Below are 22,799 nucleotides of genomic sequence, written 5' to 3' on the forward strand. Positions count from 1 at the left end.
TTTTCTTTTCGAGTGATGCTTTCCAAAAAAAATGTGCTTTGTTACTCGGATTATGTAAACTTTACCCACTTCCATCAGCGTTTATGTGCAGAGGGTTGTACTGTTAGTCCCAATAGAAGGTGACAACTCAATATAAGATATCCTAGCAGCTGCTTGCACCACAGAAACAGGAATTTGGGGGGGGGGACGCACTGGGGAGCCTTTCCAGCTTTTCTTTGTGGATTGCATCACTGGTCTTTAACACATGTAGGTTTTCCTCTGCAGACAAAGTAATTTTTTATATTCCTCTTCTACTTTAAATTCTGGTCCTCTATGTACTCAGAACATGGTGGACTCTGCAGGGTCCATGATGCCCACTGCACCATGGGCAGGGCAGGGCAAAAGCTATTCGGGGTTGGCATGAGCTGTACCAGCCCCTGACCCGGGCATCCCAACTGTACTCCTGCCCATCTCCGTAGAGACAAGTAATGGATCCAGATTTCATCCTGATGTCCCATCTGGGTTCATTGTGAAACACTGGTTTCTGCCTTTAGTTATCATGAAATCCGAAGAGTTGATTGCAGAGCTTGCCGCTTCTAAAAAAAAAAAAAAAAAAAAAAAAAAAAAGAGCTTGCCATTTCTTTATTACTTTCCCAACTGAAATGTTTAAACTCTTTCTGAGTCTCATGCGATTTTTCCATATTTAATAGGGTACTTAGCTAACTCATGGAAGATTTGGGGACTTTTGAAATGCATATTTTGGGAGAAAAGGGGCTTTTTGTTGCCAAGCATGATACTCAGTTGTGCTAACTTGCTTTATTTGAAGCCACAGGAAATTTTTATTATTGGAAGTTAGAAATTAACTGGTTGATAATGTAGGTGGGTACACTTGAGCTCTTATATTTGGGGGTGAGCTTTGTCCGTGTTAAGTTAGTGGTTTGTTTGCCAAAGTGACCTTTTTTTCTTTTCTTAGAGAAATAAGTCACGCTGTGCCAGACATATCTATCCACGGCAACCTCTCCTCAGTCCACTGCTCCCTGGATTTGTACAAATACAAGCTGATCCGTGGTTTATTGGAGAACAACCTCGGTGAGCCCATAGAGGAATTTATGCGGCCTTACGATTTACAAGACCCAAGAATTCACGTGAGTGAGACCTCGCGCCGTCCCATAACTCTTAACTTTGGCAGCCTCAGCCGATGGCCACCTCCAGCTCACCTGCAGAGAAGAGATGGGGCAAGAAGCAAATGAGTGTCTTGACATATTAACCCCCTTTTCAGACTGGCGTTTTCCTCTTGCAGACTGTTCTCAGTGGAGAAGTGTACACGTGCATGTGTTTCCTCATCGATATGGTGAATGTAAGTCTGGAGCTGAAAGATCCGAAAGGAAAAGAAAGTGCTGGGTCCTTAGCCAGGTATGGCTTTAATGGTACCATTCTGCTCCTAGTGACTAACATCACAGTAACGGCGTTACAAACAATACACCTGTTTCGCTTTAGCACAGAGCCGAGTGGCCAGAGGTGGTGCACGGTGCTTTTTAAAAGTTTAAATTCGTTGCTTTATTAGCAAAGACAGGCCCACACCTGGTACTGAAACTGATAAGTTTGAAAGAGCTTCAGAAATAGTGCTAGCCTTTGGTTTCCTGAGGATCTACTGATTTTGTTGTTTCGTTTTAATGTCAGTAGTGTTTAAAAATATTGTATGGTTGACATACTATGTTCCCTGAGTTTCAGGTCTACGGCACAGGGTTTCAGCTTCTCTGTAAGTTATGCTGTGCTCACCACAGGTGTAGCCACCACCTGTCACCCGTACGACATTATTACAATACCGTGACTATATTCCCTGTGCCGTACTTCCTTCCGATCCCCGTGACTTCTTCATTCCATAACTGGAAGCTTGTACCTCCCATCCACCCTATTTCCCAAATCTACTGTGCTTTAAAAGTATTTAACTGTAGAACCACAGTTCCAGAAAGCTCAGTAATGTCGCTCATGATATTTGTAGATTATACCTTTAACATAGTGCGGTATTTGTATATGTACTGGGAGGGACAGAAAAGCCATCTCAGTTGTAGCTGAGTTGCAAGGAGGGGTGAGGAAGGGGAACATTCCAGATAGCCTAGGGAATCGTAAGGTGTAAGGCTTCGATGGAGAAAGTTGTATTATGGTATATTCCTAATATAATCTTGCTGCCATGGTATGTTATCAATAGCTTAAACAATAATAATCAATAAAAACTACCACAGGGGGTAAAAACTACCACATGTCTACCACGTGACAGACATGTGGACATACTAGTGACTTAGAAAAGCGAAGTCGTTTTTCTCCTGATGCTGTGTGTCCATTGTGGCCCTCCTGCTGCTCTGCTCCTGCAGTCACCGTGGCCGACAGAGCAGCCGGCATCTTGTTGTGCCAACGAGAAAAACAAGAGCCCAGAGTGGCTTTGAACTGCAGTCAAGTGCTCTGCAGAGCTCATGGGTTAGAACGTGGTCCCACAAAGTGCAGAGGACTCAGAAGTGGTGTCTGCCATAGGGGAATAGGGGAGACCCAGAGCTCTTTGGCGAGCAGCACTGATAGCTGCCTCACTGGCCAACCTTTCAGAAGTGGGGGACTTCACGTAAAAAGTCTGGATTTCAACCTCTTTTGAGAAGTTGAAAGCTTTGACATACTGGGCCCATCTTTTCACTTGGAAGCATCCCGAAGCTGAAGAGCCACTGGGCTGCCCTTAGGAGGCTGTGTTCTGCCTAGCGATTCTCTTAGTGTTTCACTTGCGCGGTCTGGGCAGACCAAGAATTTATGGTTACTGGTGTAGAGCCTTTAAGACTGAGTTGTATTTTCACACTTGATAAACTTTTCATTTTGATCTCTTGACAACCATTTGAGGTTGGGCAGATCTTCTATTTTCCAGATGGAATTTTTATCTAGCGTAAGATCATATGGCTGGAAAAGTGGTTCAGTATTTGAAAACAGGACTTCAAAAAGCTAGAAATTTCCCTACTGAAACACTTTTTTTTTTTCCTTTGTCTTTCCTCGAGAATCCATGCTGGCCTGTATCTGACTCAGTTGAACGAAACATGGTATAACGAAGGCTTGGGTCCCAGATTGTCTTGTGAGCTAGCAGTTCTTTTCTGATGGTTGGCTACATCCTTAGTTTTTTACAAAATGAAGTAATTCGGCACAGAATGTCATGATAGTACTGAATAAATTATGAATTGGATTATTGCAGCTTTCTCTGTTACTGAAAAGAAAAGAAAAAAAAGATGGTCCCAAATGCACTTCCTCTTGGTGGACCAGTTGCATTATTTCTCTGTATGAAGAGTATTAATTTGTTCTGATTATTTCCAGGAAGCTGTAGTGGTTATATAAAAATTCGGCAGACTGTGGAGAGAGAATCCCACAGGCAGGCTAGGAGTTGACAGGGGATGGTTTCAAGGGACCCTTGACGTCCTTTGGGGATTGTTACACATATACAGCCTTCTCAGACTTAGGGTCAGAAACAAGAATGTTAATGCACCCAGAGTATACTAGGTGGTGTTCTTCCTCACGGAGTCCCTATGGACAAGGTCATCTTCCTGGAAATGGAAAGTAAGAGACAGGGCACAACGACACTACATCTGTTTTGAGGAGTCTGTTAACAAAATCAGTGAAAGTTTCTCTCCTTCACTGAACTCAGGTATACTTAGGATTTTGTTCTGTTGTCTTGAACTTAGGTAATTTTGTAAACTGGAAGAGTGTAACATCTTGTCTGCTTTTTCCCTTTTAGATTTGACTTCAAGAAATGTAAACTGCTCTATGAAAGCTTTTCCAACCAAACCAAGTCCATTAACTTGGTTTCCCATTCCATGATGGCTTTTGACACCCGCTATGCTGGGCAGAAGGCCAGTCCCGGCATGACAAATGTATTCAGCTGTATTTTTCAGCCTTCCAGGAACAGCAGCACTGCCCAGGGATCCATTCAGATCGAACTACATTTCAGGTAGTGGATCCAGACCCTGACCCTGCCTTTTCTTTATCGAGAAATTCCCTTTTGTGGGCAGTGGGCCAAGACTTGTGTCAGCTTTAGAGCATCAAAGGACTGAGGAATCACAGACAAGATAGATAATGGCTCCCCAGTGCAGCTCACAGATTAATTTACTAATCCTGTAACCTTGCAGTTTCATTTATTGGCCAAAAGATGTCTCTGTTGCCTTAAAAAAAAAAAAAAAAAAAAAAAAGTCTAGAATTAAACCAGAGTCTTTAAATCAACCTCCTTGTAAGCTGTAGACTGTTTTAATGGGTAAAGTGAATTGAGGAAAGAAGACATTACGCTTGGTTAAGGGGGTAAAAGACTTCTGGTCCATAGACATTATAGAAAGATAGGTGGTTTTGACTTGCATTATTAATTGATCTGCGCGAGTCTCGCTAACTCACTTCTCCACTTAAAAGGACTTTAGCCTCTTTGAAGTAGATGATGTTTTTCTTCCCGGTATTATGCTAGGCAGTGGTGTGTGTGGAATGAGTACATGTTTTGGAATTGTACAGCTCCGGACTTAAGACCTTGATCTACCACCTTCTAGCTGTGTGTCCTTGGACAAGTTCAACCACTTTAAGCTGCAGCTGTCTATAAGATAGAAAAGGGTGACCATACCCACCTCGCAGGGCAGAGGCGGGAACTAAGGACAATCCTGGCACGCTGCACACAGTTGGCAGCTCTTAGTATTATTACTGATGTAGCCGTGTTATTTTATGACCTACTGTAAAATTTTATGACTAAGTGGGGATAGACCCAGAAACTGAAAAATTAGGTTTGACCTAAAATCGTCCAATGTAGGGGCGCCTGGGTGGCTCAGTCGGTTAAGCATCCGACTTCAGCTCAGGCCATGATCTCACGGTTTGTGAGTTCGAGCCCCGCGTTGGGCTCTGAGCTGACAGTTCAGAGCCTGGAGCCTGCTTTGGATTCGATGTCTCCCTCCCTCCCTCCCTCCCTCTCTCTCTCTGCCTCAGCCCCACTCGCGCTCTGTCTCTTTCTCTCTCAAAAACAAAAACAAAAAAATCATCCAATGAGAATCCAAAAGGAGACCTTTGGAAGCAATGTCAGTTTTATTCTATTAGTGCTTGATGTTATCAGGTATGTTGTAAATAGAAACCAGTACGTAAAAGGCTGGGAAACACACACACACACACACACGCACACACACACACACACACACACATACACGCACACACACACACACACGTTGTCAATGTTTATATTGATATGCTTGAATGTGCCTGACATTTCAATGTGCAATGAGTTCCCAGGTTGAGCTTTCTTTTAGGGAGAGTTCATGGTCACTCTCCATGTACCTCTAGAAAGTCTAGCAAAGGAGACAGTCAAACCTTTGCGTGAATCTTTTGGATCCTTAGAAATAGGAGTGCTCGTCCCTTACTGAGCCTTTCCGTAAGCCAGGCACTCTCCCTGCCTTTACTTAAATTCTCCTGGCAAGTCTGGGAAGCGGGTGACTCCTGCCCCATTTTACAGATGAAGCAATAGAGGTTAGGAGAGCATCGAGCACCTCTCCAAGGTTACACGGTGACTGAGTGAAGCGGTCAGGACTCACACCAGTGCCTCTGATCTCAGCGTCCGTGTCCCTTCTGACAGTCCCTGGGTGCGGCCACTGTGTGTGTCTACTGATCCAGCTGGCTGCCTGCAGTCTCAGAGGCTAACCTGGCTGTGATGTGTGGTTCTTTTGTTTGAAGAGGTTTATTTGAGCAGGAGGTTTCCATATATTTGGTTCTTCTGCAGAAACAGTTTCTTTTTGAATTTGCTCTGTTATTATTGATCTGACTGCCTAATCTGTCAGCTCCTTGTCTCAGCAATCATGTTTTTAATACACAAGGAGCCTTGAAATCTTACTCTGTTTATATACTGAAGGTGTATAATTTCTTGGTCACATAGTAAAGTCTTACCTTGGAGCTTGTGAACAGAAATACCATTGTGAGTGAGGGGGTTAACATGTTCTCTGGATTGGAACTTTTGAACGCTTTCTGTGTCTCAAGAAGAATTGCTCTTCTGTTGGGATTTTGTGTGTCAAGTATAAATCACTTCACAGTGTTTAAAGGCTTGAAATATTTTCCAGAAAAGGGATCAGACATACTTTGGCTTTCCAGTTAGTGCATAGCTCTGACGATCTGTGTTCAAAATGGGATGGAAAAATTTTACTGAGGGCAACATTTTTTCTCTATTACAAAAGAGTAAAGTGTTTCTGTGAAAAATGCTGTGTCTGTATGAGGGAGCCATGCATCACTGTGCCCTTTTTCTGGAGGCAGTGAGCCAGGTTTAGGAGAAACCAGAGACTAGAGAAGCCAGCCTTAAAAGCATCTCAGAATCTGCTTTTTCTGAGTAGAAGCCCCCTTTAAAGGCAGGAAACCAGGCACATGTAGTAGCTAGAGCCCCACTCGCTTTTGAGCTCACGGAACAAACTTCAACCCAGAAAACCACATAAAGGCGTCTCTAGCCCTCTTTCCTTCTGTCTTACCCATCTCTGCCTACTAATATCCTGGTAGGGCCACACTGTGGTTTGAGACCAGGCCTGGGGTCGTCCTTGGGTTTTCAGCTCAAACAGAGAACTTGGGGTAATGGGGGCTACAAAGCCAGTTTTTCTCCGTCCCCGCCCCGAACTCCACTTCCAGAGCGCGTGGGGTTGGTCATACCCACATATAAATGTCACCTTACTTGTTCTCCTCCTCAGGCTAAAAGATCGGGGCTCTCTTTTTAGTTCCAGCTGGGCAATTAGTACTAGTATGTAAATTTGGTGTTCATAAAGAAGTGATCCGAGACATCAAAGAGTGCCTTAGTGATCTTCTTGAAATAGCCTGTAGGGAAGGCAGCTGCCATTTACTGAACACCGGTTATGTGCCTGGTGCTTTATCTTTTACGGCGTTGATATTTCTCATTTTGTAAGTGAGGAAACAGGCTCGGAGAAGGTGGGCGACTTAGCCAGGATAAGTGACTGGATTTAAGCCTCTGCTCTTTCTACTCCACCTGGATTTCTCAGCCTCGGCACTATTGACGTTTTCGGTTGGGGCACTTCCTTGTCGTGGGGCCGTCCTGCCTGTTGTGGGATGTTTAGCAGCAGCCCTGGCCTCTGCCCGCTAGATGCCGATAGCAAACCACCCCCCCCCCGCCCCCACCCTGCGTCGTGACAGTCACAGATGTCTCTAGACATTGGTGGCCAAAAGTCTCCTGGGGAACAAAGTCACCCCTCGTTGAGAACTGCTGGATCACACCATCCTGCTTTCTTATGGCATAAAAACATGATTAGCTTTCGAAAACACACACTGAATATTTTATTAAACCGGTGTTCAGAGTTTATTGTAGTCAGAATGGTCAATGTAAAAAATACTGGAAAAACACCTTCCCAAGCTGAGTACTACACTTGTAAGTTAGTAAAATACATTTCTCCTTTCCTATTTTATTGATTGATTGATTGACTGATTGACTGATTGATTTTTGGGGTCGTTTTCTTGCAGATCTACGAAGGACTCATCCTGTTTTACAGTAGTCCTCAACAACCTTCGCGTGTTTCTCATATTTGACTGGCTGCTGTTAGTCCATGATTTTCTTCACACTCCCAGCGATACTAAGAAACAGACTAATGTTACTCCTTCTCGCCGCCACCGTAACTCTAGCAGTGAATCTGCTGTCGTCCCCAAAACTGTGAAAAGTGGAGTAGTTACCAAGCGGTCTTCCCTTCCGGTGTCCACAGAAAGGCATCTTGAGGTCAAGGTCAATGTAACAGGTGAGCCTATATAGGTGTGAGTCACTCACTGGTTCTTAGTCTGAATGTTAGGCTCAGTATGTGTCTTAGAGGATGATTTTTCTGTTGTTTCCGTATTTTGACGTGAGCACTTACACATTTTCTTTTTTTTTTTTTAAACACTTTTTTTTGTTTTTAAATATTTATTTTTGAGAGAGAAAACGAGAGAGAGCGAGAGCGAGAGTGTGCAAGTAGGGGAGGGGCAGGTAGAGAGGGAGACAGAATCCGAAGCAGCTCCAGGCTCCCAGCTGTCAGCACAGAGCCCGACAGGGCTCGAACTCACGGCCCGTGAGATTGTGACCTGAGCCGAAGCCGGACGCTTCACCTACTGAGCCACCCAGGTGCCCCAGCATTTACACATTTTCCTACAGCCCAGCAGGTGTCGTAGTTGTTGACCTCCATTGTCTGCTGTGAACTACTTGCTCTCCCTCAGGATTGCAGGGTTTCTGGGCCTTCTCCTCTGCTTGCCCATCACCCGTGCCCAGCTGGAGCGCCACCTGGGCAGTGGTCTTTCCCCCCAGTGTTAAATCTGGCTTCAATTTTCTGTTTGATCTTTAGTGCTCCAACAGATGTGCCTTCCTGAGTTCAGGCAAATTTGGTATGTGAAAATCTCTGTTTAAATGGTAAATAAGTGAGGGGATTGTTATTTCCTTTACAAAAAGAACATGTTCCCTTACAAACAGATTTACTGTGGTTTTTGTTAGCTGGTAAACTCTTCTAGTATATCTGCATGTATTTACCTTGTGTTGGTGACATACCCCAGCTACTGCTTAATGGTTTGGAAGGAGCTGGCCGGCATAGTGCGTTGTAGATGGATTGAGTTTCAAAAGTTCTATCTATACGTGGTTTTTGATGAAAATAAAAAGTAAATTTGCCATGTACAAATGAGTAGAAAGTTGTCTGCTTTTAGTAATTTTGGAAAAATCTACCTTAAATTCGTGTGTATTCTTTGTAAACGACTCGAACAGCTATGTGGATGATGTCACGCCTTACACTGGCTGACCAACATGAGCATGTCAATCTCCTTCCTGGGATTTTAAAACAGGTCACTGCTTGGAGAAGGGCCGATTTCCTGGGCTTCTGAATATCTGATCTGGCCTCTCAGGAGACTCAGCTTAAAAATATATTCTAAAGAGAGAAGGAACTGTCTCGCAGTCTTTTCTGCTTGTGCAGTGTTCTGTTGGCTGAGCTGGGCCTGGCCAGATATAGAAACTGTGTTCGGGATGGTGGTGAAGCAGAAGGTCGACGAATGTCCTGGGAACAAATCTTTCTGGCTCGTGTCCCCCTCCCCCCTCCCCGTGTAAATGTGTTGCTAGTTTGCAATAGTCTAATGCTTCGCAGCTTCCCAGCTTCTGCTTGGTTGACAATGCTGTCTTTTCCAGGCACGGAGTTTGTGGTTGTTGAAGATGTGTCCTGCTTCGATACCAATGCCATTATTCTCAAAGGCACTACAGTGCTCACCTATAAGCCCCGATTTGTCGATCGCCCCTTTTCAGGGAGTTTGTTTGGCATCGAGGTAAGAAGTCTCCGTGTCGATCAAAACACTCAATGGTTTGGCCTAAGAGAAAAGGCTCTGGAAGAGAATTGTAGCTCCTCAGCTTTCATTAGGGGAGGTGATTGGTGGAGTTGGTGGACTCTGGCCCTCTTCTTTGTTTTGTCCTCAAATCTACCAGGTTATTCTAACGTGTGAATCCAGTCCTCCAGCATCGGGCTGTACGTGTGCTGAGGGACTTGACCTCTTTCTCTGACATCCTCCCTTCCTCAGGAAGTTAAGGGAGACTCTGCTCATCCCCATGACCCTGTTAGGCCCCTGCTGTGCTCACTCCTTCTAGCGGTCTAGTCCTTGGCAAATGAGTGAAGGTGGGGAGGTGGGCCTCATTGCCCTCACGTCCCCTTCCCCACATCGAGTCGTTGTGTCTTTGAAGACCTAGGGCTCTGTGGTCATTATAAAAGGTGTGAAGGGTTTTATGTATTATCCTTTTAGGAACATCTAGTCTGTAAAAGGAACTCTCTAAAGAGTCACACATAACCTCACAGAGTGAATCTCTAATAGTGCTGCTTCAGGCTCTGCTTTAATCTCACCAAGGAGATACTTTGCACTGCAGTGGCCTTTGCAGCCTGAAAATTACATGATGCAATATTCAGCATAAACTGCTCTGCTTGTCTTAAAGCCGGGGGTTGTGGAGACGGAAGGAGAAATGAGGCACATTATTATTTCTATTAAGTATTCTTAATTCACTGATCTCAGCTGACGTTCCTCTTGTTATAATATTGGAATATTTGGTCTGGGTTTCTCATCATTTCCTTTCCCTTTATGATTGAACTTTTCATGCCCTGTTCTTTCTAGTGGTGTTTCAGAGTTGAATGAACAAAACTTATTTTCACCATCAGCAACATATGGTACTTTTTTTCCCCTGCATCAGATGTAGCTGAATAAAACCGGTAGAGATTTCACTTCTCAATCACTTGTTTCTCTCATGTAAGGAAACTGAGGTTTCCTCCCTCTCCCTCTCCCCCTCCCACCCTCCCCCTCCCCTCCCCCTCCCTCTCCCCCTCCCCCTCGTGCCCCCCCCCCCCCCACCGGTATAAATGTGTTGCTAGTTTGCAATAGTCTAGTGCTTCCCAGCTTCCCAGTGATGTGAGTTGATCATGAAATTGTAGTTCATCTGCTTTCCAAGCCATTCCAGTACCAGCTCTGAATGGAAAATGTTGGTGATTGATTAATGAACTGTCAGGTACAGTTGCATTTTGTGTAGCCAGAGCCCCTGAAGAAAAGAGGAAAATGAAACTTTTTTTGCTCCAAAGTCTTACAAGAAGTATATGGCAAAATATTTGAGATTCCTGGAAATTCCTTTTAATTTTGTTCCTGCAGCAGCACAATTGGATCTGAATTTTAAGACCCCTTTGTTATATCACTGGGGGAGAATAGCACTAGAAAATGCCCCCCACCCTCCACAAAGGGGAAGAAGCAAGGGAGACCAACGCGAATGCTTTCTCCTGTACTGTTCTTGAAGCACAAAAATAATTTGGTCCTAGAATGGGAGTCGTCTCTCCCTTCTCTCTCCCCATAAATATATTTATTGTTAAACATTTTACTATAGAACATTTCAAACATATACAAGTGAACAGATTAATATAATGAGCCCTTATATATGCATCACCAGCTTTAATAATTAATGTATTTATTTTCAATTGTGAAACAACAATTGTATCACCTAAAATTTGGGGGAGGGGAGAGAAAAATTACCTATCCCTCTGTACAGAATCTCTATGGACATTTTGATGTGTTTCTTTCCTTAAAGTCATGGCATAATATTATTTTGATTGGGCTGCTTGTTCACATATCCATGTTGTAACTATCTTCCTACATTCCATATGGTCTTTTTTTTTTTTTTTAAAGTTTATTTATTTTGAGAGAGCAAGAGAGAGAGAATCCCAAGCAGGCTCTGCACCATCAGCACAGAGCTTGACATGGGGCTCAAACTCATGAACTGTGAGATCGTGACCCAAGCCGAAACCAAGAGTTGTACGCTTAACTGACTGAGCCACCTAGGCCCTCCCCCCGCCCCCAACCGCCATGGTCTTTTTAATTGTCCCTTTTATCATTATTTTATTTTTGAGAGAGAGCATGTGAGTAGGAAAGAGAGGCAGAGGGAGAGAGAGAGGATCTCAAGCAGGCACCACACTCAGCGCAGAGCCCGACACAGGGCTTGAAGCCACGACCCTGGGATCATGACCTGAGCCGAAATTAAGAGTCGGAAGTTCAACTTACTGAGCCACCCAAGCACCCCTTTATTACTTTTAAATGATTGCAAAGTATTCCGTTGAGTAGATGTGATATGATCTAGGTTGCTCTTAATTTTTTTTTTTATTAACTATGAAATAATGGTTCGGTGATTTTTTTTTTTAATGTATTTTGCATTATTTCCATAGGCTAGTTCCTAGAAAGAAGTAGAATTATTGGATCAAGGGGTGTGAGATTTTTAAGTCTTTTGCCATGTATCAGTAAATTGCCTTTTATGTGGGTGAACCGTTTCACGTGCTCCTGGCAGTGGGTGAGAATTCCCGGTTCACTCTCGACAGTATTTATTTCAGCAGTTGCTATGGGTCTTTTGATAACACAGGGCTGATTGATACCAAGAGAGTGTTTTCTTTTCTTTTTTTTTCTGTTGATGCTTAGACTCTTCTAAATCAGACATTAATTCTTACTGTATTGCATTTCATTCTCTAGGTGTTTTCATGCCGGCTAGGGAATGAACATGATACAGCTCTTTCAATTGTTGATCCGGTTCAAATTCAGGTGGAACTCGTGGGGAATTCTTCTTATCAGAACAGTTCAGGATTGATGGATGCATTCAATAGTGAAGATTTCCCACCGATCTTAGAGGTAATGATAAAAAATCTGTTTACACATAGATACACTCTCAAACATAATTCCTGAGCCCACACAACTTACTTACTCTGCTGAACTCCACATTTTTTTGCACTATAGCAAATACAAAGTAAATATGACATTGTGTCTGTCCTAGAAAATCTTTCAGTCTCGTGGAGAATAAAAGAGCTGCTAATTGGTAGAATCTTGAAGTTTTATAAAAGTTTATGGAAAGCAGAACGCAACGCAGGGAGGCATCTGGGTTGTGGGTGGAACTGAAGGTAGGCTGAGTCTGAGCGGAGGGGCAGGATGTCAGGAGGCAGAGGAGGAGACCATGCCACGTTGGCAAGTAGCAGAGTTGGAAGCGGAAGGGGTGCAGCTAACGCAAAACGGAGAGAGATCTCCCTAGAACAAAGAGGTGCGTGGGAATGTGAGGATGCGAGCTGAAGAGAGGGAGGCTAAAGGCAGGCAAGGAAGGCTTGAGAAGTTAGTGTGTGATTTCTTTGACAGAGGAGGAACGATTAATTAATCCGCCTGAACCATGGGAGATTGAAGGATAGAGAAAAGCGGTGTTGATTTTTTATCTTTAAAGAAAAATTTGAAATAGCGAATAAACAAAATGCCACCCCCAGACATTCCAACAGTCATCCCAGTTTGTGTTTTTTTTGAAATGTATGTTTGTTTGTTTGTTTGTTTGTTTGTTTATTTATTTATTTCATGTTGGTTTATTTTGAGAGAGAGAGAGCACACAAGCAGGGGTGAGGCAGAAAGAGAGACGGAGAGAGAGAGAATCCCAAGCAGGCTCCACGCTGTCAGCACAGATCCTGACACAGGGCTCAGTCTCACAAACTGTGAGATCATGCCTAGAGCTGAAATCAGGAGCGGGATGTTTTACTGCCCGAGCCACTCAGGAGCCCCTAATGTTTATTTATTTATTTTGAGAGAGAGCAGGCATGAGGAGGAAATGGGCAGACAGAGAGTCTCAGGCAGGCTCAGCCTGCACCCTGTCGGCACAGAACCTGACTCAAGGCTCCATCCCACCAACTGTGAGATCATGACCTGAGCTGAAATCAGGAGTTGGACACTTAACCAACTGAGCCATGCAGGCGCATCCTGTTGTTGTTGTTTGATGTGTATTTATTTTGAGACAGAGAGAGAAATGGGGAGGGCAGAGAGAGAGAGCACGTTCCAAGCAGGCTCCTCACTGCCAGTGCAGAACCTGACACGGGGTTCAATCTCACGATCTGTGAGACCACAACGTCCCGATTGTGTTGGCATCTGTACTGCTTTTACCAGTGGTAGCTATATTGCCATTCTCTGAGGCAGACTGGATTTCGAGAGGTGTGGGTGTGGAACTTGACTCATTTAAAGTTACGTTGGAAGAAGAAGGAGATCATTGTTGTTGAGTGGTCTGCTCGTTTTTGAAATTTTAAAAAATGAAGTAGATCAAAGCAAAATGGAGTAACAGAACTTTGCTTACAGGTAATCTGTCCCCCCACCCACAGCCATTCTCTGATTCTCTGCTTTGATGATTAATATAACTTGTAAGCAAATCATTGCTGTAGTAATTTTCCTAGCTTCATAGTTTTTATTTAGTGAAGTTTTATGAGCATTTGACCTCACAGCAGAGATGTCTTACCTCATGGCTCTTGGTGCTTAATTTCACGATTTTCCCAGTCTTTGAAATGGAAAATGAGTGTAGTGTCTGTGGGACTTCTAGAACTTGAATTAGGAACTCTGCCTATAAGAGGTGTGGACGTAAAAGCAAAGGCAACTTTAAAAACTTACGTCCTTTCAATTTTGTTAGATTCAGTTACAGGCCCTGGATATCAGACTCTCCTATAACGATGTTCAGCTGTTTCTCGCCATCGCCAAATCCATCCCAGAGCAAGCCCATGCTGCTGGCCCCGACGCAGTGGCCTTGGAGGCCAGCTCCGTTAGCAGTCACGTTCCCGGTGCGCCTCGAGCCGGAGAGGAAATCAGAGAAGGGACGAGACATACCCTAGATCCTGTCTTGGGTAGGTGTCGAGCTGTACAACCCACTCAGTCTTCCTAATGTCTACCCTTCTCGGTAACTTTCAAGATTTCCTTTTGCACCATTAAATTGTTCAGAGGATAATTACACGTCATTAAGTGTAATTGTAAGTATGATCCTCTAACTTTTAAAAATTTAAGAACAAATACAACACCCCAAACCAGCTGTGCTAGCCGACACCAGTTTTCCTTTTGCCATTACTTCCAGAGTTCTATAGATAATGCGAAGGTTTAGTTTTATACCTTGAGTTTTCCTCCAAAGCTATGTGGATGATTCTAAATGTCGGTTTTAAGCTTTTACAAACACAGTCAATACAGGGAACACACTCTTAAAAATTTCAAGGTGCTCCAGTTAGGATCCCGTTTTTGCCTAGAGAAATATAATGTTTTCGTCACCCGTTTCTGAATTTCTTTTCTTTTTTCTTCAGTTAGTGGATTAATTATATACTATATTATATATAGTATATTATATATATAATTTATTTATAAAAATTATGTCCCGCTTTTTCCTAGAGTTACAGCTGGCTAGACTACAGGAGCTGGGATTCAGCATGGACGATTGCCGCAAAGCCCTTCTGGTCTGTCAAGGTAATTTGCACCCAGGTTTCCATGACCTGTTCATCTGGAAAATAAGCTTGCTTCTCATTCCCTGCCTCTCCTGCTCCCACGAGGTGGCTTGGAGGGCTGGACTGTGTTTTGAAACCCCTCCATGATTTTCTTTGGGCTGACCATGATCTTGGGCTGGAAGTGATAATGAGCAGCAGTATTTCTTAGTGGATGAGAACGTGGGCCCTGGAACCGATGCTTGGCTTCAGGTTTTCCCTTTGCTGCTTTTTGGTTACCTGTTAGCGACTCGGGCAAGTTACTTAGCCTCTCGGTAGCGGTGCTTCCTTATCTGTAAGAGGAGGGTAAGACCACTTCCCTTGGAGGTTTGATACAAATAGGCGCTATATGCAGAGCACTTAAGGGAAGTGCCTGGCCCACAGCGGGACCTCTAATGCTGTCAGCTGCTGTTGCTGCTGGTGGAGGCGCTGGCAATGCTGATAGTCACGACCGCTGAGTGCCCGTGTGCCTCGTCCTGTGTTTTCTTGTTGAATTTTTATAGCCTTGCAGGTGGCCATTATTATCCCATTTCCGATAAGGAACCTGGCTCAGATAGATTAAATAACTGGCTTCAGGTCACCTATTAGTGAGGGGCTGAGTCTGCCTGGGTTCTTTCTACTGCAACATTATTTCCTTCCCACCTCCCTTTGTGTGTGGTCCTTTCTCTTAAAACAGGAAGATACAGCAAAAGCTGTATTTTTTCTAGTCTACACTTACACGTACATTTTTCTGTTTCTTCACGTACTATATGTACCCATACGTATATATACATATAATACTGTGTATGTTGGCAGATTGCATTGCAAATACAATTTTACAGCCCTCTTTACAACACGGTTTTATTGAGTTATAATATTATTGCGATATACTTCACATCAGCAGCATCTTCCCGTGTCATTAAAGTTATTTATAAACATTGATTTTTTGACATTGATCAAATGATATATTTTAATTTATTTAACTGTTTTTTGTTTTTCATTCTTTCAATATTGTATACAATTCTGTAATAAATAGTTTTTGGTATGAACTTTTGTCTATAACTTTTATTTAGTATTTCCCTGGTAGAGAGACCTACTAGTATAAATCCTGGATCAAAGGTTATAGATATATTTTTCGGGCTTTTTATTCAAATTGACAGATCTTTTTCTGCAACATTGTGTACCAGGCGACACTCTGACCAATTACGTGTGAAAACGCTGCTCTCACCGCACGATTGTTTGCATTAACTGTTATCTTTTTCCTTCTGTGACAAATGACAGTAGCTCTAGTTAGCTATTTCAGTTAGCTTAATACCTCTTAGTGTTTACATTGTCTATTTTTTTCTCTTTCTTTAATAACAAAACATTTCTTTTCAATTTCTAAGAGCTTTTTAGATTTTTGTTAATTTTTATTTCTTTAGCAGCTAAGGTGTCGTTCCATCAGTTGCGAAAAAGATAACAATGACTAATGTTAATAGAGCCTTCAGTACGCGCCGGGCTCTGCTCCTGGGAGAGCTTTACTTGTGCTCATTTGTTTCCTCCTCATGGCAACCCTGTCTGTGGGTGCTGTGGGCAGAGATCAAGGAACTTGTCCAAGGTCCAGCATCTAGTAGGTGCTGGAATCCGAAGCCAGGCCATCTTCCTCTAGAGCATATGCCCTTCACCACTCACCCCTGTTCTGTGCACTGGTCTCTGCTCATTTATAAATATGGGGTCGCATGGCTTTCCTTTCCTTTTCTTTTTAGCTTTAGCAATCTGGTTATGTTCAGAGGGCTGTTATCTAACAGTCGTGTGTCACACACATGCACTTCTCATAGCTGTCTGTTCGCAAGGAATCGTGATCGGTTGCGAAGACGAAGTATAGTAGCACATCATTCTATGCAAAACTACATAGTGGGGTGCCTGGCTGGCTCAGTCCGTAGAACATGTGACTCTTGATATCAGGGTCATGAGTTGGAGCCCTACATTGGGCATAGAGCTCACTAAAATAATAATAGTAATACTACTACTACTACTACTAATAATAATAATATAATAAAACCCTACATGGTGAAGATTACATACTTCCCTACTAAGTGACGTCTAGAATTTGGATCCTGTCTTTTCCTCTTCTCTCCTTCGACAGATGTCATAATAGAGGAGGGATGGCTTCTGGAGGCATTTTGAACCAGATCATGAAAGGTGGTGAACTTGAGTGGAAGATGTGCAAGGGGGGGTACATTCTGTTTGCTTAAAAATAGAATTGCTATCATCACACTAGGTTTTTTTCCCCCCTTTAAGTCTAAGAGTACATCTGGGAACAAGGTTCCTTTGGGCTGTGCAGCAGGTCCCTATGAACTTTATTCCTCTGTTTCCTCAATGAGTTGCTTGAGTAGCTGTGCGAACTGGCTGAACTGATCACCTTTACATTTTTTCGAAGGCCAACTGAAAAAGGCAGCAAGTTGGTTGTTTAAGAATGCTGAACCTCTGAAGTCTCTTTCCCTGGCTGCTGATAGCCACGAGAGCCAGGGGCCTGTGGCAGCCCAGCTGATCTCTGGGGTGGAGGTGAAAGCTGAGAGCGTGTGCATCTGTTTCATCGATGACTGCATGGACTGTGACGTTCCTCTGGCTGAGCTCACCTTTTCCCGTGAGTGTTGTCCTGATTTTCAGATTCATCTTGAAGATTTGCAGTGATTGCCAAGCCGTTTGCACCCCCCCCTTTTTTAAATGATATTCATCCTCCCCCCACCCCCCCTTAGTCGTATGGGTGAAATTTAGATAATAGTTTTACATATGTTTTTCATTATTTCTATTTTAAAGAAATGTGTATTTATTTGCCATATGTGGCCTTCAGCCTCTAGTTTGGGAATAATAGAAATTGTCATTGATGAAATTTATGTTATATTAACAGCTCTACCTAAATCATTGTTGGTGTCTCCATTTTGTTTATCTTTTTATATACCTAAAGACTGGAGTGAGTACTGTTCTTAAAGACATTTAAAAGCTAATGCTCTACCTTATATACGTTTGAAAATAAAACACACACAGTCTTACGAGAATGCTTCCCTCAGTGTCCTCCATGGGGCCCTGAGAGCTGTCTTTCACTAGCAAGTGACCAGGGTACGAGGACCCTATCCCAAATTGTGTCATTGCAGGTGGTGGTAGATGGGACTTCTGAGGAGAGTACCCGAAAATCTCACCGCTGTGTTTCCTTTTAATATTCCATTGTTTTGATCTTGCTAGCCTCTTTTCCCTTCAAGGAAAATTCCATCCTGGGTATTGAGCTCAACCTTTGACACACTGGAGAGGCTTCCTTTTCCCTGTGCTTCAAGGCACCACAAGGGCCACTTGATTGAAAGTAACAGCTGGAATTTTTGACTGAGTGTCTTTTCTGCAGGGAATAATTACTCCTTATTTTTCTGTGGTAATCTTAAAATTTTGAGCTAATATTCATCAGGACATAACTGCTCTCATCAGCCTGCCTTCTGATTTTCAGATATTCAGGGAGAAGTATGTTTTTTATGTTCCTGTAGACTTGAAATAACACAGATACACCTGCGTGCCAAGGCTGGGGCCAGAGGGAGACAAAGGTGGCATTTGCCTGAGGCACGACACTTAAAGGCGTGCCAGGAAACTCAGGAGCTATGACGAATAAAATTTTAGCACAGTGGTTTTTTTTTTTTTTTTTTTTTTAAGTCAGAATTCATGCCAAAAACCCAAGATGAACAAAATCTCAAAATTTGGTGTGCTTTCCTCTGATTTCATCAGTATCAGCTATGACTGACATCTCTTCACTGTGATTTAATCTGTGAAAGAAAGTTTTGGTTGTTCTCACCCCAGCGCTGTAGTAAAATTTGCTTTCGTTGCAGGCCTGAGTTTTCTGCAGCATGTAAGGACTAGCCCTGAAGGGTACGCCCACTTCACCCTTTCTGGAGATTATTATAACCGTGCTCTGTCAGGTCAGTATACAAGCGTATATTATCATGGGACTTAAAAAACACACTTCAATATTTGCCTGGGCCAATTTCTACATAAATTTCGTGTGAGGGAAAGGGGGTGGGGCTGGGCAGGGAAAGATGAAACACAAGTGACTGCATGAGCACAAAAGATGGAGACTTTTCATTTTCCTAACATATCTGATATGTTGCAACTGAGCTATTTAAACCCAAGGTTTCATATGAAGTTCATTGTTTTTGATTCAGGAGTTTGGCTCATTCTGGAATATGAAATTGCTTAGTAGCGAAGGATCATTTGGCCCCGATAGTAGCTAAATTTCTCCCCCCGCCTCTTTTTTAAGTTTTTATTTATTTACGTAATTTCTTTACCCAATGTGAAGCTTAAATTCACTACCCTAAGATGAGTTGCATGTTCTTCCCACTCAGCCAGCCAGGTGCTCCTGATAGGGAGATTTCTGCCCGTAAGCCTTTTGTTTTTTTGCTTTATTAAAAAAATTTTTTAAATGTTTATTTACATCAGAGAGAGAGTGTGGATGTGAACACAGGGAAGGGGCAGAGAGAGGGAGACACTGAATCCAAAGTAGGCTCCAGGCTCTGAGCCATCAGCACAAAGCCAGACGCGGGGCTCGAACCCACGAACCATTAGATCATGACCCGAGCCGAAGTCGGACTCTTAACCTACTGAGCCACCCAGGCGCCCGAAAACTTGAGTCTTTAAAACCCAGGGAGGTATCATGTTTCTCACCTATCAGACTGGCAAGAATGAAGTGTGAGACTATGAGCCGCAGAGCTCTAATTTCTTGCCATTCAAATTGTAAATTGGGGCAACCACTTTGGAAAAAATTGACAAATAGTAAGGTTGAGTATAAGCATACTCAACAACCCAGCAACATACTTCTTCTAGGTCTGTACCCTGGAAGGATCTCTTGCTCATGTGTGCTCGGAAACAGATAGAAGACTGGTTGTAGTGTTGTTCCTCCTCCTCAAGGGGGTGTTTCTCAGAAGTAGAATGAATATGTAGACTGTGGTATATTCATAAGCAGATTACAATTCAGTGGGGAAAATAAATGTGCCACAGCTACCTGGTAGAAATATGAGTGAATCTCAGAGGCAGGTTGTTGGGCAAAAATAGAAACTTGCAGAAGAACACATACATCAGATTCCATTTATGTAAAGATCTCTAGTAGGACCGATTAACCAGTATGTTCTGAAGAAATGCATGCGTGTGTGGTGAAACGGTAAGAGCAAGCATGTGATTAAAAACCCAAACTAATGTTTACTTGGAATTGGGTGGGAGAGGGTTGGTGGCAAGGGGGGCTGACGTGGGAGAGTGGCACTCGGGGACTTCCAAGGAACTTCTGATTTTCTGTTTCTTAAGCTGAATAGTGGGTACAGGACTTTGTAGTAATTTTATTCTTTAAACCATATATATGTGTTGTTTATATACCTTTGGCACATATGATTTAAAATTAGAAATTTGAAAGACAATGAATTTCTAATTATGTTCTACCTATTTATTCAACCAGTGGATTCTTTTTTTTTTTTTTTTTTTTTTTAATGTTTATTTTTGAGAGAGCAAGAGAGAGTGAGCGAGAATGAGTCGGGGAGGGGCAGAGAGAGAGAGGGAGACACAGAATCCGAGGCAGGCTCCAGGCTCTGAGCTGTCAGCACAGAGCCCGACATGGGGCTCGAACCCACGAACCATGAGATCATGACCTGAGCTGAAGTTGGATGCCCAACTGACCGAGCCCCCCAGGCGCCCCTCAACTAAGTGGATTCTCAACATAAGCAGGAGAATCAAATTTAGTAGTTACTTCAGCTGCTGTTAGTACTTTTCCATCCTGTGTCAGAGACTCCTTTTTCCATTTTGAGTGGATCAAAAGCAGGTCCTGCCTGCTCTTTCATAGAGAAGGCACATGCACTCTATGCCCTCCTTCCTCCCTGCTCTGGAAGACCATGTGGGGCATGTATCTGTCTGTGTAGTGATGTCCTCTAGCCTGCACAGGCATCTGTAGGGTGACCTATAGCTACAGATGGTGCTTTCGCTGTGAAATCACATTGGAAATAGAAAGCTATTAAGCTATAGTTTGTCCTTGCTGAGCATTTGTGAACAGTGTTCCCCTATAAACTCTTGATATCTGCTTAACAGATGTCTTATTTCCTGTGTTCTTTTAGGCTGGGAGCCATTTATTGAGCCATGGCCATGCTCTGTATCCTGGCAACAACAGGCAGCTAGTCGTCTCCATCCTCCTCGACTGAAGCTAGAAGCCAAGGCCAAACCCCGTTTGGATATCAACATCACCTCTGTGCTCATTGGTGAGTGGAAAGTTGTCTCTAGAAGATTGGTGCCTTTCTGTACATAAGTCCCTCGTCTAGAAGACTGTTAATCCTGGTTTAGCAAATACTCAGGCCCACACCAGACATCACTTACTCAGCAGGGCTGCTTTCCTGATAAACCCTAACCTAGCCTCACGATTCTTTTCAACCCATTGCTCTAGAGTTGGCATCCTGTATTAATGCCGTCAGTGACCAAGCAAGAACTTAGACCATTTGGGCAACATAAATGTCCGTGATAAAAACTCTCTCCCCCACCATGCTTGGTCATGGGTTTTTGTTTTTGTTTTTGTTTTTTAATGTCCTAGAAGTGAATTTAGATACATTTCTTTCTGGGTACTCACACACACAATAATTTTTAAAAGGTGTAATTTTGACCTTGTGTTTATAGTAGGATAAATTGCCTGTACTGTTTCCCATCAAGTTATCATGTTGACCTAACTCTGAAAATCACTGGGTTGAAGGATTGCCAAGCTAACGGTGTGTGTTCTGAAAGTTTCTTGGAAAACACCGACATGTACATTCCTGGATTTGATGTAGTGAGTTGGAACCACTCTATGCCTATATTTATATCATCGTAAGAAAAGAGTTACATTATCAAACAATCAGGTGTTGCCTGTCTTTGCTATGAAAACTCTCAAACTGTTTGAATTATTATCTACATGATCTGACTTTTGGGTAATACTGTGGTTATTTGAGTGATAACACATACGACTGCAAATCTGCAAACTTTCTTCAGTGTGTGTGATCGAGGCTCATAGGATATCCATTGGCTTATTCTGTGTCAGAAGAAGATGAAGAGAATGTATGGTGAAATGAGACCCTAAGTTTATTGATCGAAAAATTTTAAAACCACTGTTTTATATGATCAGGTTTCATTCATTAAATTTGTCTGGATAATTGATCTCATGATACTGTATTATTTTGATCTGATGTTATTTCTTATATAATATGTTCACCTGGAAGTTTAGGTGAAGTTCAGGGTAGTGTTTTGGAAAGCTACGATAAACAAGAGCTTACCTCGAACAAAAGAATTTTATTGATATTTCTGATGAGCCATTGTCTACTTAAAAATGTCTTCTAAGGGTGCTTGGGTGGCTCAGTTGGCTACGTGTCTGACTCTTGGTTTGGTTCAGGTCATGGTCCCACAGTCTGTGGGTTTAAGCCCCGCAGTGGGTGCTGTGCTGACAGTGCAGAGCCTGCTTGAGATTCTCTCTTTCTCCCTCTCTCTGCCCCTCCCCTGCTCGCTCGCTCTCTCTCTCTCTCTCTCTCTCTTAAATAAATAAAAAACAAATAAAATTTTAAAAATGTCTTCCAAAAGGCATTCTTGTCTGTGGTAAAGCTTTTTTTTTTTCAGCCTCCGATTCCTTGTTCCTAATACCATGCTGAAACCCAGAAATATCACTGTGACTTCTTAGTGTTAAAATAAATCTTCTATATAGCCAACTATTGGAACTGAAAACCAGAAAGCCAGAAACCAATAACTCTTGTTCTAAAAAGTATCATACCTTAGTTAGTAGAAAAGGTCTTTATCCAGGGGTGGTGCATCGTAATTATTTTGTCAACCTGCCCTTCCTGTCACATTTCTCGAAAAACAGTAAGACAGTTCTCCTGGAGAATTGTCAGCTGGATTTCAGCCTCCCGAGTTTGGTGGTTCTGAGCAGCCTCCTCACTGGTTTTTTTATGTCTCGAAACCCCATCCCTTAGCAAGACATACCACGCTCTTCCAAACTAATTCCCTTTTCTAGCCTCCTTTGCTATCTCCCTTCGCCAATATGTTTGGTGTGCC

At 42.9% G+C, this 22,799-nt stretch overlaps 1 protein-coding gene across 10 annotated transcripts in view; it reads left to right on the top strand.

Annotated features, from left to right (window-relative positions):
* The window catches only part of VPS13D (vacuolar protein sorting 13 homolog D), a 257,423-nt gene that overhangs the window by 74,228 nt on the left and 160,396 nt on the right, over window positions 1-22,799 (top strand). For all 10 annotated transcript variants that reach the window (XM_023258138.2, XM_045035116.1, XM_023258139.2 and 7 more), the window contains 11 exons: window positions 953-1,124; window positions 1,280-1,392; window positions 3,740-3,952; window positions 7,468-7,736; window positions 9,137-9,270; window positions 11,986-12,141; window positions 13,934-14,144; window positions 14,674-14,748; window positions 17,161-17,367; window positions 18,590-18,679; window positions 20,852-20,992. In XM_023258138.2, the coding sequence (XP_023113906.2) occupies window positions 953-1,124; window positions 1,280-1,392; window positions 3,740-3,952; window positions 7,468-7,736; window positions 9,137-9,270; window positions 11,986-12,141; window positions 13,934-14,144; window positions 14,674-14,748; window positions 17,161-17,367; window positions 18,590-18,679; window positions 20,852-20,992 (1,781 nt within the window). The remainder of the gene's footprint in view (window positions 1-952; window positions 1,125-1,279; window positions 1,393-3,739; window positions 3,953-7,467; window positions 7,737-9,136; window positions 9,271-11,985; window positions 12,142-13,933; window positions 14,145-14,673; window positions 14,749-17,160; window positions 17,368-18,589; window positions 18,680-20,851; window positions 20,993-22,799) is intronic.

This window comes from Felis catus, chromosome C1, assembly GCF_018350175.1.
Source record: "Felis catus isolate Fca126 chromosome C1, F.catus_Fca126_mat1.0, whole genome shotgun sequence".
Lineage (NCBI taxonomy): Eukaryota > Metazoa > Chordata > Mammalia > Carnivora > Felidae > Felis > Felis catus.